Genomic DNA, 17655 nt, shown 5'->3' with positions numbered 1-17655 from the left:
GCTTAGATCCTTTAGGCAATCCAAGGCAGAAATAGACATAAATACTCAGATTTTCTAACCGTCTTTGTTATATTTATTTTTCTGCCCAATAGGTCATAGATACAACATTTCAAACAATTCCAAAATCTTAATTATACATTTTCCAGTGTTTTACTGAGTAACATGGACCACTGTAAATTGCAAGTTAAAATCAACCTACAACCATTGATCATGACATCTATATTAAAATATATTTATTTTATGTCTTATTGTATTTTATTGTTCTATGGACCCCCGTGAGCTGTGTCCTTAACAAAGTTTGAATTTAATTAGTTAAAATAGTAGTTATTACAACAATACAACGTATCTCCATTACTGCATATCTCAATATTGTCCACTTACTGCATGATGGGCCTGTAGTCCAGTTTCCAGCAATACAAATGATGGTTTTTGTGGTGTCTGCTCCTTCTACAGTATATCCATCTTCACATTCATACTTGACTTCTGAATCTGCAGCAAACACATCCTGGTATTCCTGATTAATGATTACTGCGTGGGGGATTTTAGGAGGCGCACCGCATGCTTGGAGACTTTCTGTAAAAATAAACAAATATATCATAACTTAGAAGAGGAAAAGTTGTCCAGATGTATGAGATAGGTTTCAGATTTAGACACAGATATTATTGTGGTTACTGTAATTATGTTTTCACAACTAACTTGAGTAACACATCTCACAGACTTACTCTCACAGACCGGCACAGAGGACCATGTTCCATTTATACATTCAGCAGTGGCATCCTGGTTTTTATCTTGATATCCTTTGTCACATGTTATTCTTATTATGTGTCCATTTTCATACCAACCATTTGAGTTTTCAGTGTATTTTGCATGAGGGATAGTTGGTGGAATGCAGGCTTTTTCATCTGATGAAAAAAAGAACAAAACTATAGTCAACATTTTTACAGAACCATTTTTATAAATGTATAATATAGATACTTTCTAAATGTGAAGTGATATCTACTTGCAACCCCTCATCACAAGTTGAGAACAGTCAATTTAAGAGTGATGTTCCCTTATCTGTTTCAGAGGCCTAAAGATGTTAAACTATACAGATTTTCATGATATAGACGCAAACATTACAGTCAAAAGTCTGAAAAATAAAACAATTTTTTTTTTAATTCTCTACTGGCGACTGCTTAGATTCATCTCATGACTCTTGCAGGTGTCCCAAACCCCATGTTTGGAACCCCATTTTGAAACTAGCATAGTACCAATAAATGTCATTATAGAGGTTTATTGCATTAAACGCACAATATGTAATTTCAGTCGCTAGGGGTCTCTCAGTCAAAACAATAACAAAGATGGAGTGTGATGAAGGTGTGCAGTATCGTGGGATCATGGAAGTTGTTGTCTTCATTGTTAAACAACCAGATTCTTCAGGTTATGATTCCTTCAGTGTTCATCGATCAGGATGTTTTTACTAGAAGCTGAATTATCTGCAGAGGTCTCCTCCTCTCCAAAACGAAATGGCCCCGGTGATTAAAAAGGTAAAGACAGTGAATAAAGCAGTTTCATGATAAAAATCAATGTTGCTCTGACGCTGTTTGGCTGGCACCGGATGTCCGGAAGGGGCTGTTAGCTGAGATGCTATTAACATTTGCTCAGCTTGTTTCTCTGATACCTTGAGATCGAGACGTCTGATGATAAATGATATAGTTAAAACGACCAAGATCTTAAAAGTTTATCATGATAATGTGGCTTAAAACTGAATAAAAGTCCATTTATAACAGTTTTTGTCGAACAACCACAACGCGTCAAGAGTATACGCGCACAACTCTTTGGTAGAGGGGGTGTGATGTCATTGACAGGCGACCAAATGAAGCGGACCGTTACCTTGATTAAAATTACAGATTTCTCTGGATTTGAAAATTGTTGGAAAAATTTGGGAAAATGTAAGTACACAACTCAACAAATATAACATATATATAACATAGATCTAGTTGTTTTTGACATTTTCATGCAGAATATTTACATATTATAAATTTAAATGCTCTTTTATTTTCTAAACAACCAGTGTTTCAGTAAACATTATTCAATATTTTTATATGTTTTGTTTCATGTCTTTTTTATAAGAGGTTGATAAAGTCGTCTGATTATTTCTCATGAAAGACATTTTATACTTGAAATACTGTGAAAGATTGAAATGTTTAAGTTTTAGAGCTTTTGATACAGTTGAAGCTCACTCTCAATTTTACCAAGAAGAACACTGAACGTGCTGATGTCATCAGGAAACTTTTTCTAGATACTTTTTACTTTTTATGAGATATGAATATGTACACAAAATGTCATGACAATGCATCCAAGAAAGTGTTGAGACATTTCACTCAAGCACACAAATGTGGGCCTCATGGTGGCACTGGAGGGAGAACTCAGGGAATCAGAGTCATTAAGGATTCATCCTCTGGGAACCATGAACAGTACAGAATTTCATTGTAACGCATCTAAAGTTGCTGAGATTTCTGAGTCTGGACCGAAATAGTGGACCCAATGACAGACTGACATTGCCATAGAGCCGCACAACAGTAGAGATATTTAGGAAACACCTACCTATACATTGTGGTTCATGAGACCATTTGCCATTTTGACATGTGCTTGTTGCCCACAATCCCTTCACTGTTGCTTTACGTCCAGTACCACAGGTATAGGTCAGCTGTGCTCCATGAGGATAAGTCTCTTGCTTTGGGGCGAAGAAACCACCATCCAGGCTGGGAGCACTGCAGGACTGTGGTGCGCTTTGTCCTAAAATGAAATAGAAAGCACAATTATTCTACAGAAAGTTTGTTTTTAACAAATGTAAATGGTTGTATGTGACAGTATTCAATGTTCTTACCATGTAGCGCTCCAGGAAACCAGATCAGAAGAACAAATCCAAGATAACTGATGCGCATTTTGTCAGGAGTGAAATCATCCCATGAAAAATTGGAACTAAGAGTCTAGTTCAGATCCAAATCAGTTAATTATTGTTTAGGACTTTCCCCCCAAAATGTTTGTGGAGTAAACAGTCAGACATCATGCTGTTACGCTGGATCGTAAACAAAGTTGGGAAAATAGGCTACTTGGACAAACCTCCACATACAGAAAAGGAGAAAAAACACACATATACACTAAGTTACATTTTATACATTATAGGTTTATTAAATCAGTATCATTATACACACTTAGTTGAATCTTTCTTCTTCTGAAGCATACAGAAAGTCTTGGTTTTACATCAGCACTTTTGTTAAAATTACTTAAGAAATTCAAATGATTGTTGTTATGAGAAAGACAATGTTTGAAACACTGTAGATTCAGATCAGTCACTTTTACAAGAGTATCTTGTTTACATGAGCTTCCTAACAAACATGATTTTGTTTTACATCACAGAACAGTTTTGTGATCAGTAATGATTCCTGACTTCAGATGATAGAGTTCAGTAAATCTATTCATTTAATGTCATATTATTCACTTCAAAGAGCAGCACACTTTTTGTATTTATTGTATTAATTCCACATTTGTTAATCTGTCTCAGAAAGGCCTGTGACAATGATTAATTTGTCACTAGAGTGAAGCAACCACACTACCATACAGATCACCTGCTAGAGAGCTCTGAACAAAAATCAATTTGATTATTTAAAGTCCAAATTTCAAAAGGATTTACTGGATTGGTGTGATCAGAGGTCAGTCTTGTGCCTGCCCTGATCAAACTATTTATCAAGCTGATCCTCACCATTTCCTGGATTAACAGAATATCTAAAAACACATTTTTACCATCAGTTGCTTCTGAGAACTTCACACACATTCAATACCCATCTGAGGAGATGGATGCTCAGATCCCCATGGATATTCTACAGTTACTGTATGTGAGAATGAGACTCAACTAGAGCAAATACTTTGCTTGAGTGAAGTAATGAAAGGTTTATGGAATTTTATGTAGACTAAACCTTCAAATATTCACATTCATCATCTCACGTACAGCATGAGTGAGTTACCTCCATCTGGTCCGAGTTTATGAGACTGAACTATGTGATTCAATGACAAGTTGCACTCTTCTGGATCAAAAGACTGACTAAACAAATATTTTTTTTGAGATAATGAGATAATTTTATCACATCATTCCAATTATTAGTCCTCATTTTAGGAGAATAGCTGCAACTTCATGGAGGAATGTGCTTGAATAATATTCATAAATTGTGGATTTTTGTAATAAAGGATGAAGGAGGAGATGTAACTTTAAGAACTTTAGTTACTTGGATGTTTGTGGAAAAATCATATCAGACACAATTATTAAGAGCAGAGTATTTTTATTTGTCTTAAAACATGTTTGGGGGAAGATCTTTAAGTAATCAAATACAAATATGTCGTCAAGGAGAGATTGTGTCTCATTTAAGTTGAATTGACATTTTTGAGGTCCAGCGGTCACCACATTCTCCGTTCACAATGTCACACATGGTTTTATATGGAAAACCAGACAGACTGTAAATTGTTTTTGGACAGCTGTGCTTTCTGTTTTAAACTACTTTGAACAACTTTGTGAGTCTGTCTGTCCAAGTGTCTGCATACTCTGCAGTGATGCTGCCTCACATATATAAATATAAGAAGAACAATACTTACTGATATATCCATATTTACTGGCATGACTGTTGTACACAGTTTGTAGACAAAATAATACAAAAGTCTGTGTTTAAATTTCTATGGAGAATTTTATTCAGACAATTGTAGGTCATAAACATTTTATTTATGTATTTAAAGTATTGATCATGTTATTAGTGTATTAGAGCTCCAATCATATGTTACAGCTGATAGTCTCAGAACAATCTGCTTTAACACTGTGTTTATATATTTTAATTCAAAATGAAAAAACATCAATAACGTGTCAAATACAATTTTTTTTGGGTGCAGTTGTTTTCTGGTGTAAATATTTCAAAAGTTTCCAATTTGATTTTTGATGTCAGTTGGTGATGAATTATCCAAAAAGTGGCCGTAGTGTCGAGCACAGTACCTGGTTACAACACAGACAATAAAAAATGTTAACTGTTGAATTTTGTCAAACTGCTGGATAAAATAATGTTAAAATTAAGTGTTATCCAATACTGAATATACAAAACAATTAATTAATGATAATAATAATCTATTTCTTTGAAAAGTAGAGTGAAGAATAACACTTACATGGTGGCGATTATAACCATTACAACCTAAAAATAACCCAATAACAGCAGTAAATCAGTTAATATTTTAGTAGGCAGGTTAATTCACACAAACTTTTGTTTTTTAAAGTCTGATTCACTAATTTTCTGCATGACTGCACCTACAGAGGAAAATCAGTTCTGTTCTTTAAGGACAAGACTGGTGTTAATCTATATTTGTCCTTAGTGTCAACAAATTCCATGAAAAGATTTTTTGAGGTATTTAGAGTCATAAATGATGCTTGGTGAGGTTATGGGGGCAAACGTGGGGACTGTGACACAAGGAACAAGTGTGGAAAAAACTTCAGAATCATTGCAATTACTACAAACTATGCTGCTGTCCTGGCAAACGATGGGTCTTCACCTCTCTGGTTGCTGCTCTGGAGAATTGAACTGTAGGCGGAGGAGCCATGTAGGCTGCAAGCCAAACAACAGCAGTATGGTTCAGAATGGTGAGAAACTGGGTGAACGGGGGGCATGACGGAGGCTAAAGGTAAAAAGCTGTTGGTCATAGAGGCGTGGCAGGGAAGGAAAATGTCCTGGAGTTTGGGGGGAGGAGAGGGTATAGATTGGGGGGGGGGGGGGGTGAAGGATAAATCACTAGAAAATGGATAGAGTGAGAGGAGGCTGAAAGAGCCAAGAGGGCAATATTAGTAGTGGCTGAAGTAAGGAAAGAGGAAAAGATGCTGGAATGAAAGGGTGAAAAAGAAGAAGAGAGATTAGACAGATTAGACACAAAGGGAGAAGATACGAGTGAAGGCTGAAGAGGTTTGAAGCAGCTCTTCTCTGTTCTGCGTGGAAGTGGAGTAATGAACCTGGAAGCAGGGGAGGATTTGAGAGGTGGACATGGAGTCTATATAAAGTTGGATTCGTTTGGCCTTGTTGTTACATTGAAAACAAATCTCATATCCCTGACAGCACGCTGCAAGCGAACAACTGTCCAGTCGGACATGTTTGGCATGTGAGGTGGAGTGGAGTTGTGGCGAGCTAGGCTGACTGGATGTGTGATGTCTGACAGAGTGGTGGACTTCCATGGACAGTTTAGTCTCTATCTGGGATCATGGATTAAGGTGAGATTTCATTGATGCTGGATGGGGGAGTAAAGGACAATATCTCACTGAAGTACATGGACCTTTGAATGGGTCGAGAGACAGCTATTGATTGAGCAGACTCCAAAACGATGGATCGATCATCAAACATGTCGCTGTCTGATGGATTGAGGACCAACTCATAACCATGATGGTCAGATACAGAAAATAACTACAATGTGATGTTATGAAGATCAGTCTGTCTGAGTGCATAAAAACAAACTTGAAACAAACAGACCAACAGGAGAGAAAGGGGATAGACACACCTATAGGTGGCACAGGAAATTGTATTGAGTGAGACGTTCTTTGTTGGTGAACCTCAGTTATAATAACTTCATTAGGTGCAATATTGAGCATCAGGACATCGTATGTGTGACTGACATGAAATAAACTACTGTGAACAGGTTCATCATAATAAAGGAACATGTCACCAGGTGCATTGTTGTGGCTCAATTATGTGTTTGTAATAGTTTTTGAACAACAATGGAGCTGTGTGGCACAGAGCAATAAGATATATCAAGTTTCAGCAGCACAGGCAAATACATATAAGAAAGATCAATTACTTGTTGGTTTTGGTTCTTTTCTTTTCATGGGATTTCTTAACAATTAGAAAAATATAGAATAATGCTCAGCTTCTCCTTTAAATACTCAAGTTAAAGTTCCCTTATAGTGTATTCTTTGACATTTTTTCATCATCTATCATACTTTTAGTGAATCAGATGCTGGAAAGTTAATATACATGATAGCTGACAATAAATAGGCTGAAACTAAAAGCATTAATGTAAATTAAAATATAAAGTGCTAATTTATATACTTACACGCAGTAACACTAATCTGTCCATTAGTGCATCGAAAGAAGCTGTAATGATCCTGACCACAAGGAATGTACTTCTCCTCTCCTTCCGTCATGTATTGAACTCCATAAAGTTCAAAACCTCTCCCAAACAATTGAGCAGGATTGATGACACAGAATGATCCTGCACAGAGTTAACAGAAAATAACTCATGGATAATTGTTCAGGTAACATCTCTGATAGGTAGGTCCATATAATTTTTTCACACAAAAACAATAATACATAATTGGAAAATTAAATTAAATTTTCTAAAATTGTATTCTTTTTTCATCAGATCAATGAAAGCAGATGTGATGATGGGTGAAAGCAGGCCCGTCGACCAATCAGATACAAGTTGAGTCTGGCGCTTAGATCCTTTAGGCAATCCAAGGCAGAAATAGACATAAATACTCAGATTTTCTTACTGTCTTTGTTATATTTATTTTTCTGCCCAATAGGTCATAGATACAACATTTCAAACAATTCCAAAATCTTAATTATACATTTTCCAGTGTTTCACTGAGTAACATGGACCACTGTAAATTGCAAGTTAAAATCAACCTACTACCATTGACCATGACATCTATATTAAAATATATTTATTTTGCGTCTTATTGTATATTATTGTTCTATGGACCCCTGTGAGCTGTGTCCTTAACAAAGTTTGAATTTAATTAGTTAAAGTAGTAGTTATTAATTACAGTATAGAAATATTCTATGCAGAGATTAGCTAAACTGATATCCTAAATTGTATTTAATACAGATGAATAAACCACCTCCACCTGTAGGTTGTGTCCCACTGCCAGCAGATGTAGTGTGTCCGCCACCTGTTCCCCCCACTGCAGATCCACTTCCTCTGCCTGGTTGGAAAAAAGAAAAGGCATTAGATATATAGTACACCTCATGGTTTGATCAATGCATATGCACAGCTGATACAATTCCTCTTTAGATTCCATGGAGATTAATTAGGATCTGACCATAAACCCTTTTAGGCAATTTACCTATTCTATTGTCTGTGGATAGCAACATATGTGCAAGGAAATTGGACTGGCCTAACTTAACTAAGGAGGCTCTTAAAGAATCAATTCTTCCTTTGAAAAGGAGCCCCAGATGGTCTGAAAGCTAACTATGTAAGTAGTGACACAGTGGCTAGATTTACGCTTCAATATTTGTATTTTCATACAGTACATTTCACTTTTACAAGAGAAAAACATTTAAGGATGAGGAACAACTGGAGGATTTGGCCAACACTAATTTGTAGTTGCTGAAATGTGAACTTTCCCAAAGCAATAGCCTGATATTAAGCTGGGGATGCTCACGATTGCAGTTTATGTTAGAGCAGGCCCGCCGACCAATCAGATACAAGTTGAGTCTGGCGCTTAGATCCTTTAGGCAATCCAAGGCAGAAATAGACATAAATACTCAGATTTTCTTACTGTCTTTGTTATATTTATTTTTCTGCCCAATAGGTCATAGATACAACATTTCAAACAATTCCAAAATCTTAATTATACATTTTCCAGTGTTTTACTGAGTAACATGGACCACTGTAAATTGCAAGTTAAAATCAACCTACTACCATTGACCATGACATCTATATTAAAATATATTTATTTTATGTCTTATTGTATTTTATTGTTCTATGGACCCCTGTGAGCTGTGTCCTTAACAAAGTTTGAATTTAATTAGTTAAAATAGTAGTTATTAATTACAGTATAGAAATATTCTATGCAGAGATTAGCTAAACTGATATCCTAAATTGTATTTAATACAGATGAATAAACCACCTCCACCTGTAGGTTGTGTCCCACTGCCAGCAGATGTAGTGTGTCTGCCACCTGTTCCTCCCACTGCAGATCCACTTCCTCCGCCTGGTTGGAAAAAAGAAAAGGCATTAGATATATAGTACACCTCATGGTTTGATCAATGCATATGCACAGCTGATACAATTCCTCTTTAGATTCCATGGAGATTAATTAGGATCTGACCATAAACCCTTTTAGGCAATTTACCTATTCTATTGTCTGTGGATAGCAACATATGTGCAAGGAAATTGGACTGGCCTAACTTAACTAAGGAGGATCTTAAAGAATCAATTCTTCCTTTGAAAAGGAGCCCCAGATGGTCTGAAAGCTAACTATGTAAGTAGTGACACAGTGGCTAGATTTACGCTTCAATATTTGTATTTTCATACAGTACATTTCACTTTTACAAGAGAAAAACATTTAAGGATGAGGAACAACTGGAGGATTTGGCCAACACTAATTTGTAGTTGCTGAAATGTGAACTTTCCCAAAGCAATAGCCTGATATTAAGCTGGGGATGCTCACGATTGCAGTTTATGTTAGAGCAGGCCCACCGACCAATCAGATACAAGTTGAGTCTGGCGCTTAGATCCTTTAGGCAATCCAAGGCAGAAATAGACATAAATACTCAGATTTTCTAACCGTCTTTGTTATATTTATTTTTCTGCCCAATAGGTCATAGATACAACATTTCAAACAATTCCAAAATCTTAATTATACATTTTCCAGTGTTTTACTGAGTAACATGGACCACTGTAAATTGCAAGTTAAAATCAACCTACTACCATTGACCATGACATCTATATTAAAATATATTTATTTTATGTCTTATTGTATTTTATTGTTCTATGGACCCCCGTTAGCTGTGTCCTTAACAAAGTTTGAATTTAATTAGTTAAAATAGTAGTTATTAATTACAGTATAGAAATATTCTATGCAGAGATTAGCTAAACTGATATCCTAAATTGTATTTAATACAGATGAATAAACCACCTCCACCTGTAGGTTGTGTCCCACTGCCAGCAGATGTAGTGTGTCCGCCACCTGTTCCCCCCACTGCAGATCCACTTCCTCCGCCTGGTTGGAAAAAAGAAAAGGCATTAGATATATAGTACACCTCATGGTTTGATCAATGCATATGCACAGCTGATACAATTCCTCTTTAGATTCCATGAAGATTAATTAGGATCTGACCATAAACCCTTTTAGGCAATTTACCTATTCTATTGTCTGTGGATAGCAACATATGTGCAAGGAAATTGGACTGGCCTAACTTAACTAAGGAGGATCTTAAAGAATCAATTCTTCCTTTGAAAAGGAGCCCCAGATGGTCTGAAAGCTAACTATGTAAGTAGTGACACAGTGGCTAGATTTACGCTTCAATATTTGTATTTTCATACAGTACATTTCACTTTTACAAGAGAAAAACATTTAAGGATGAGGAACAACTGGAGGATTTGGCCAACACTAATTTGTAGTTGCTGAAATGTGAACTTTCCCAAAGCAATAGCCTGATATTAAGCTGGGGATGCTCACGATTGCAGTTTATGTTAGAGCAGGCCCGCCGACCAATCAGATACAAGTTGAGTCTGGCGCTTAGATCCTTTAGGCAATCCAAGGCACGAATAGACATAAATACTCAGATTTTCTAACCGTCTTTGTTATATTTATTTTTCTGCCCAATAGGCCATAGATACAACATTTCAAACAATTCCAAAATCTTAATTATACATTTTCCAGTGTTTTGCTGAAATGTGAACTTTCCCCAAAGCAATAGCCTGATATTAAGCTGGGGATGCTCACGATTGCAGTTTATGTTACAGCAGTGCTATGGCGTATTTGGTTTTGAAAAAGACACCCTCCAAACTCTTCAGATACCGAGTATCACTCTAGTCATGACAATGGTTTCTAGCTATGATTGGACAATCTCTGCTCAGGGGCAGGGTATAAAGTATTTTCATCACTGCATATCACACAACATTGTTCACTTACTGCACGGTGGGCCTGTAGACCACTCGCTAGAGACACAAGTGATGGTTTTTTTGGTGTCTGCTCCTTCTACAGTAAATCCATCTTTACATTCATACTGTACTTCTGAATCTGCAGCAAACACATCCTGGTATTCCTGATTAATGATTACTGCGTTGGGGATTTTAGGAGGCGCACCGCATGCCTCAGGACTTTCTGTAAATAAACCAATAAAACATGAATAAGAATAGGTACAGGTGCTCCAATTAGTGGGTACGTGGTTAGAGTGAGTTTTTCAAACCTAAGAATTAAAGTTTAGACACTGATTTTATTTGGACTTACCCTCACAGACCGGCAGAGAGGACCATGTTCCATTTTCACATGTAGATGTTGCTTTCCTGCTGTCGTTTATAATATATCCTTTGTCACATGTTACCCTTATTGTTAATTCATTGTCATACTTGCATTTTGCATTGGGTATATTTGGTGAAGTGCAGGCATCTTTGCCTGAGGAAAAGAAAAGAAAGAAACAAAAACACAGTGTGACAACATTTTTACCATTGTGACTGTCTTTAACCTCTTTTGGCATTTATTTTTTTCCTTAATGCCAATATTTTCATGGTATTATCTACAAGGATAGACTATAATTACAAATATCTTAAAAGACTTGCTGTTAATTGTACCTTGATTGTGCTTATAGGATTACACTAATTGTAGCACACTCAATACTGCCAGAAAAAAATGGGGTTAGGGTTGGAGTGATTATTTAAACATGATGTCTTGACTGTCTTTTGTAAAGTATGTTAAGCAAAGGTAACGTATGTAAATTCAATGCAATTTCATTCACATTTCACGTATTTGTCCTCTTGTTGGTGGTTCAATTCAATTTTATTTATATAGCTCTAAATCATAACAAAAGTGATCTCAGGGCACTTTTCACACAGAGCAGGGGTCCGTTTCACAAAGCGGGTTTAGTGAAAACTCAGAGTTTGTTAACCCTGAAATGAGGGAAACTCTGAGTTTTCCGTTTCGAAAAGGGAGGTAACTCAAACCAGAGAAAGAGGGGTAACTCTAGCCTGTTTCACAGAGAGGGGTAACTTAAGCTCTTGGTCAGTTACCGTAGTAACAGACTCTATGAACCTAACCTGGTCGGGACCAGGTTTTTCTCAATGAACCTCGAGTTTCTCTCAGTCTCCGCCCTCTTTCAGAGCCACACACTCCATTTGATTTCCTTATACATTCAGTCAGCAGGCGAGTTTTGGCGTAGCCTAGTTCTGCCGTCTGTCATTTAAAAAAATCATTAAAAAAATCAGAGTCAGTATATTAGAAGTCCATTAGGCACAGTAGGTGGCGACTTTTTCACTAACATGGCATGTCCTTTTGATAACGATCCAGTGGATGAAGGTGCAGCATTACTGCGCAGAGAATTAAATATTCGTTGAGAGATGGTTATCAGACCACGCATAGATGTTCTAGCATTTCCAGACAATTATCTTTTGGAGCGGTACCGTTTCACGTCACAGTCCATCATCTACATACAAAACCTAATCCGTCCTTACATTTGCAACATTACCAATCGTAATCATGCTCTCACATCAAAGCAGATATTGTGTGTTGCGCTGCGTTTCTTTGCAAACGGAAGTTTTTTGTACAATGTCGGAGCCAGCCACTGGCCTTCCTATGTTCTGGCTTATGGCCAGCTCCTCTGCCTCCGTTAGAGGTGGCGGTGCTGGACCACCACCCGTTTTACGGACATCTGCCTTCTTTCTGTTGGCTGAGTAGAAGTCTGTGTTAGTTTAAATAGGATTAATTATTTAACAGAACATGATGTAGATGAGAAGACATTTATGTGTGTGAAACCAGCATTATGTTGGGGATAAAACAACTGCACAGTCAAACAGCCACTTAATATTTACTTTACAATGTAAAACATGATCAAAGTGAGGTTCCCCCATGAGATTATGCCGAGGTCTCACCTGTTTGAACAATGTTTTTATATTTTATCCTAAACTGCTGCCAAGTGCGCTTCTCCCTCGCGGGATTGGACCTAAATAAAATAAATTAATAGGCGACCAATCAAGCAGTTTTCCTCTGTAATATTATTGTGATTGCAAAGGACTACATTTAAACTTACGCATTGACCCGAGCAGCGATGTTCTCCCACGCCGTCTCCCTCTCTTTTGCAGCTGCAGCGGTGTTGCACTTCTTTTTGAAAACATGTTCAAACTCGCCGTATTATCGCATTAAGATTTCTAGCCTTAGTGGGGCGAAAAACGCAGCCCTCCGCTTCCCCGTTGCCATGGTGACTCGTTGAATCGGGGCTCAATTGATGCTGGCTTTTTATAGTTGTGGTGCACGCGCTTAACTCCAGGTGAAACTACTCCGAGTTGAATAAACTGACTCAAATCAGCTGTTCTGGAACCGGAAACTCGGAGTTTCCTATCTCAGAGTAGATCAACTCAGAGTTCAGGATTAGACTCAGAGTTTGTTGAACCTGCTTTGTGAAACGGACCCCAGGTCCAGATGGTACTCTTTAACTTAGAGAGAACCAACATTTCCCCCATGAGCAAGCACTTGGCGACAGCAGCAAGGAAAAACTTCCCTTTAACGGGAAGGAACCTCAAGCAGAACCAGGCTCTACGTGGGTGGGGGTTGGGTTGAGAGAGAAAGAAGGTGGGTGGGGGAGAGGGGGGAGAGAGACACAGAGAAGCATAACAACAACAACAATAATAATAACAAAGATAATAATAATAGAGATATGACTAGTAATAATAATGGCAATAATAGCTGGAGAAGGTGTTAAGGCAGGACACCCACAGGACCACACCACCATCCCTGCATCAGCCCTGCGGCCATTGCCCACAATTCGGATTCTGGATTTTCCTGTGATTTTCTTAGATATAATATGTGTTTCCCTCTATTTCCAGTCTTTATGCTAACCAAGGCTAATCACCTCCTAACTCCAGCTTCAGAGTAGCCTAAACCGAAATGAGATGTTATTGATCTCCTCATCTAACTCTTGGAAAGAAAGCAAACAAGTGCATTTTCCACACTGGTGAACTGTTGCTTTAGACTTTGTTTTTAAAGTCTTTGCCACAACACAGTAGGCTACACCGGCAGCGCAGCAACGGACTCATAATTGAACAGTATCATTCAGAAATATAATAACATTTAAATGTATTTTATTACTCTACAGAGTCACACAGAGACAGATGGACAAAATCATCTATTTGCAGCATAGATGACTACATTGAATAAAACTGCAAGGTTTCCACAGAATATATATAAAAAACAACAACATGAAAGGTGACATTACCTTGAAAAACATGCTGCAGGCTATCAGTTTTTCAACTCACAGCAAATAGTGGAGATATTTATGGAACACTTACCTATACATTTTGGTTCAGGATGCCATTTGCCCTCTTGACATGTGCTTGTTGCCCACCAACCTTCCACATCTGGCTTACTTCCTTTATTGCAGGCATAAGTTACCTGGTCTTTGTCAAAATAATTCTTTCGTTCAGGGAGAAAATAACCATCTTCCAGTTCAGGAGCAGGACAAGATGTTGTTTTTGCTGAAACAGTGATAAGTAAGAGAGCACTACACTGAAATGCTTTTTAAAACAATAAATGATAATGTCTAGTTGATAGAACTGAATGTTCTTACCATGTAATCCAGGAAACCAAATCAGAAGAAGATATCCAAGATATCTGATGCACATTTTGCCAGAAATTCAAATGTTCACTACAAAGGAGAGTGAAGCACCTCGTTCAGATCACCACCAGTTAATAATTGTTGTGGGCCTTTCCCCGAAAAGTGAAGCAATGAATAAACACACCCCGCAAATGTAATTTTGACATCATGGGCCAGAAGCCAATATAGAGATAAAATGCAGTATGCAAGTATATAAAGCACATTACAAAACAATTTTCACAGGATTCTTTACTATTTTTTATGCATATTGATCTTTGTATTACATGAGATAAACAGCATGGAAGAACACTTCAATGTTTCATGATATGACTTTTATCAAAATCACAATATATTTTCTCAGATTTATGAAATAGTAACTATGAATTATGACATACTAAATGATATTCACAAGATAGTACCTGATAATTATGAATTCCTCTAACAGTAATTATGGGAAAGTACTAATAAAAGTAGTAATGATGATTCAGTGTTTCAAAATTATATGATCTCCATATTGTGATGTTATCTTACTGAACAAATCATATAAACCAGGTTAGTAAGCACACTTAAACACCTTCTTCAGATGACAAGTCAGCATTGTGACAGCTGCTGTTGCTTTCCTGACCAAAGATGATATGTACATTTGGTGCCTTAAGGTTTTAGACTGAGCTCGGGTTTTGTATGTTTTAATGCCGTTTGCCCACATAGTGAGACACGGAAACGTAAACTTTGAATGTGAATACAGTTCTAGCAAACTTTGGCATGTTTACTATGTTTTGTTAAACCCACAACACTAACTTATTTGTTTAGATTTCAAAATGATTTCCCGGACTGTTGTGATCAGAGGTCAGCGTTTTGAAATACCAAACAAGGCCAGGACAAAGGTCAGACTGTAGAGACAGAGAGGTCTTATAGTTGAACTCCTTGTCAGTCTTTGATTGTCGTCTGTTGTATCTTTATGTGCTATTTCAGAGCAGCATATATCACAACTCTCACTCCTGTCTATCATCAGTACATCAGATGGAGACTTGAATGTTCACTGAAGATCTTTCCTGTGATTTTCACAGCACTGTTGTTTGGTTACAAAAGCCTCCTGCTTTAGATGTATTGCTGCCGCTCTCTTCCTTATTGTTCAGTAGGTGGCATGATAACACTTCTTGTACAATTACAAAAATTAGTGTGCCTCTAAGTACTTCCATGAGATATTTTCGGTGCGATATTTGAAGGGTTTTTTTGCCTTGCAAAAATAGAAATATATAATAGAAATAGAAATCCAAAAATACATAGCTTGTTTAAAATGATTGACACTGTATTAAAGAACATTTTCACAAAATATCAACTAAAATACTAAAAATATTTTGTTGCTAAAAATATCTGCAGCAATATATGAATTATTGAAACTTACATAGTTTCTTACACCTAAGCACTTTTGAAATAACTTTCAAAAGCAGAGAATGTAAAAGTGATTCACATAAAAGAAGAAAAATGTATATATTTATAGAGCTATACAGTACATACATTTTATTATGAGTATTTAGTATTTAGAATGCATATTTAGTATATACTTTTTAAAGAAGCCAAGAGCCTGAATGCATCAAGACAACCACAGACTCCTCCAGATGGTTTCAGAACGCTTCTTCTCTCAGGTAGTTCAAGTGAGCAAAAGATTGAGTCCGTAGTATTTAGTATATAGTTTGTTTCATTTTCTGCGTACTACGGGTGTGACCGAATACAAATACATTTTTCGGCAAAGCACAAATAGTGAGTTTCATACGAATATTTGTTTCATACAAATATTTTAAAAAATATTTGTTGGGGGTGTTACCCAGAGATAAAGCTGAGCTACTGACACATACAAAGTGCTTCCAAGGGACTCTCCATAACCTGTTGTTCCACTTCTCCTTTCAATGAGGTTGTAAAAAATAGGCAATTACTGAAAAGTGCAAAGCAATAATTGCCTTTGAAGTTCCTCCCTACGTATTACACAGTGTGCTGTCTCTGTGCTATGGGTGTATAAATAGGTAGAGGTCTGTCTGCAAGGAGGTGATGAGTAAACTTTTAGCTCAGTAGTCAGCGCAGTTGTCTATTATCTGGGAGACTCCAGTTCAAGACCTGGTGTGGGGACCTCCTTTATAAGATAGTTTATTCATGAACACTTATTGTAACACTTTAATTTCCTAAAATTAAAGGTGTAATAAAAAAAAGTAAGCTTATTTCCACTTTTATTCAAATACAAATACAGATACAAATAATTTTGCTGCCTCAACAAATAAGATACGGATACAAATACAAATACCAAGACCTCTGCACATCCCTACCGCATACTCAACCTGTTCCCTGAAAAATACATATAAATTACTTAAGAAGGGCTTTTTAAAAAGGAACCATGACTAAATGTTATTTTGTAAATTGCTATAGATTTATTTTGTACTACTGAGAAATGTTGCAGTCTCACAAGAACAAGACAGAACTTTTCTAATCTTATGTAACTGGTTGTTTAAAAGTGTTTGCACTAAAAACTCCTTTTAAGAGGAAAGTTCACACATTAACACAGAACACTTCACATTCACAAACACACACCAGAATACATACAGTACACATACATGCACCCAAATTTAAAATGTTCCTTTTTTCTTCTTCCTTTTTATAACTTCCGGCAAAGTTTATCTCATGCAGAGAAATGCACTTTTTTTTCTTGTTGTTCCCCTCCACGTAGGCATCTGTGCTGATTTCAGTGTTCCAAAGTGCAAACTACTCTGCAGGCTTTCAAACCAGGAGGAAATGAAAGCACACCATGTTTGTACACTCTGATCTGCTTCTTTTTGACACATTTTCATTTGTCACCCCATTGAAAGTGACTTGACGTATATTACTGGAACAAGCCTTAATCTTGATACTTGATACACCATATGATAATACTTGATAATTCTACTCCATCACAATTCAGAGGGAAATATTGTACTCTTTACTTTCTATTACTTTTTTTCATTTATTTGACAAGCTTTTTCTTTTCAGATAAAAATTGTATATGAAATAACATAATGATGATCAAATTAATCACACTCTA

The 17655-nt window shown here is 36.8% G+C and overlaps 1 protein-coding gene across 1 annotated transcript in view; it reads right to left on the bottom strand.

Moving 5' to 3' along the window:
- Positions 1 to 14665, bottom strand: part of LOC122993368 (complement factor H-like) — a 30312-nt gene extending 15647 nt beyond the window's left edge. The window contains exons 1-7 of the mRNA XM_044367496.1: positions 14562 to 14665; positions 14284 to 14469; positions 11237 to 11401; positions 10919 to 11110; positions 9926 to 10003; positions 8909 to 8992; positions 7904 to 7981 (exon numbers count right to left, since the gene is read on the bottom strand). Of these exons, the coding sequence (XP_044223431.1) occupies positions 7904 to 7981; positions 8909 to 8992; positions 9926 to 10003; positions 10919 to 11110; positions 11237 to 11401; positions 14284 to 14469; positions 14562 to 14616 (838 nt within the window). The 5' untranslated portion in view covers positions 14617 to 14665. The remainder of the gene's footprint in view (positions 1 to 7903; positions 7982 to 8908; positions 8993 to 9925; positions 10004 to 10918; positions 11111 to 11236; positions 11402 to 14283; positions 14470 to 14561) is intronic.
- Between the last annotated feature and the right edge of the window lie 2990 nt (positions 14666 to 17655).

This window comes from Thunnus albacares, chromosome 12, assembly GCF_914725855.1.
Source record: "Thunnus albacares chromosome 12, fThuAlb1.1, whole genome shotgun sequence".
NCBI classification, from domain to species: domain Eukaryota; kingdom Metazoa; phylum Chordata; class Actinopteri; order Scombriformes; family Scombridae; genus Thunnus; species Thunnus albacares.
The sequence above is the reverse complement of the archived record's forward strand: the minus strand, read 5'-3'. Positions and strand labels throughout refer to the sequence as shown.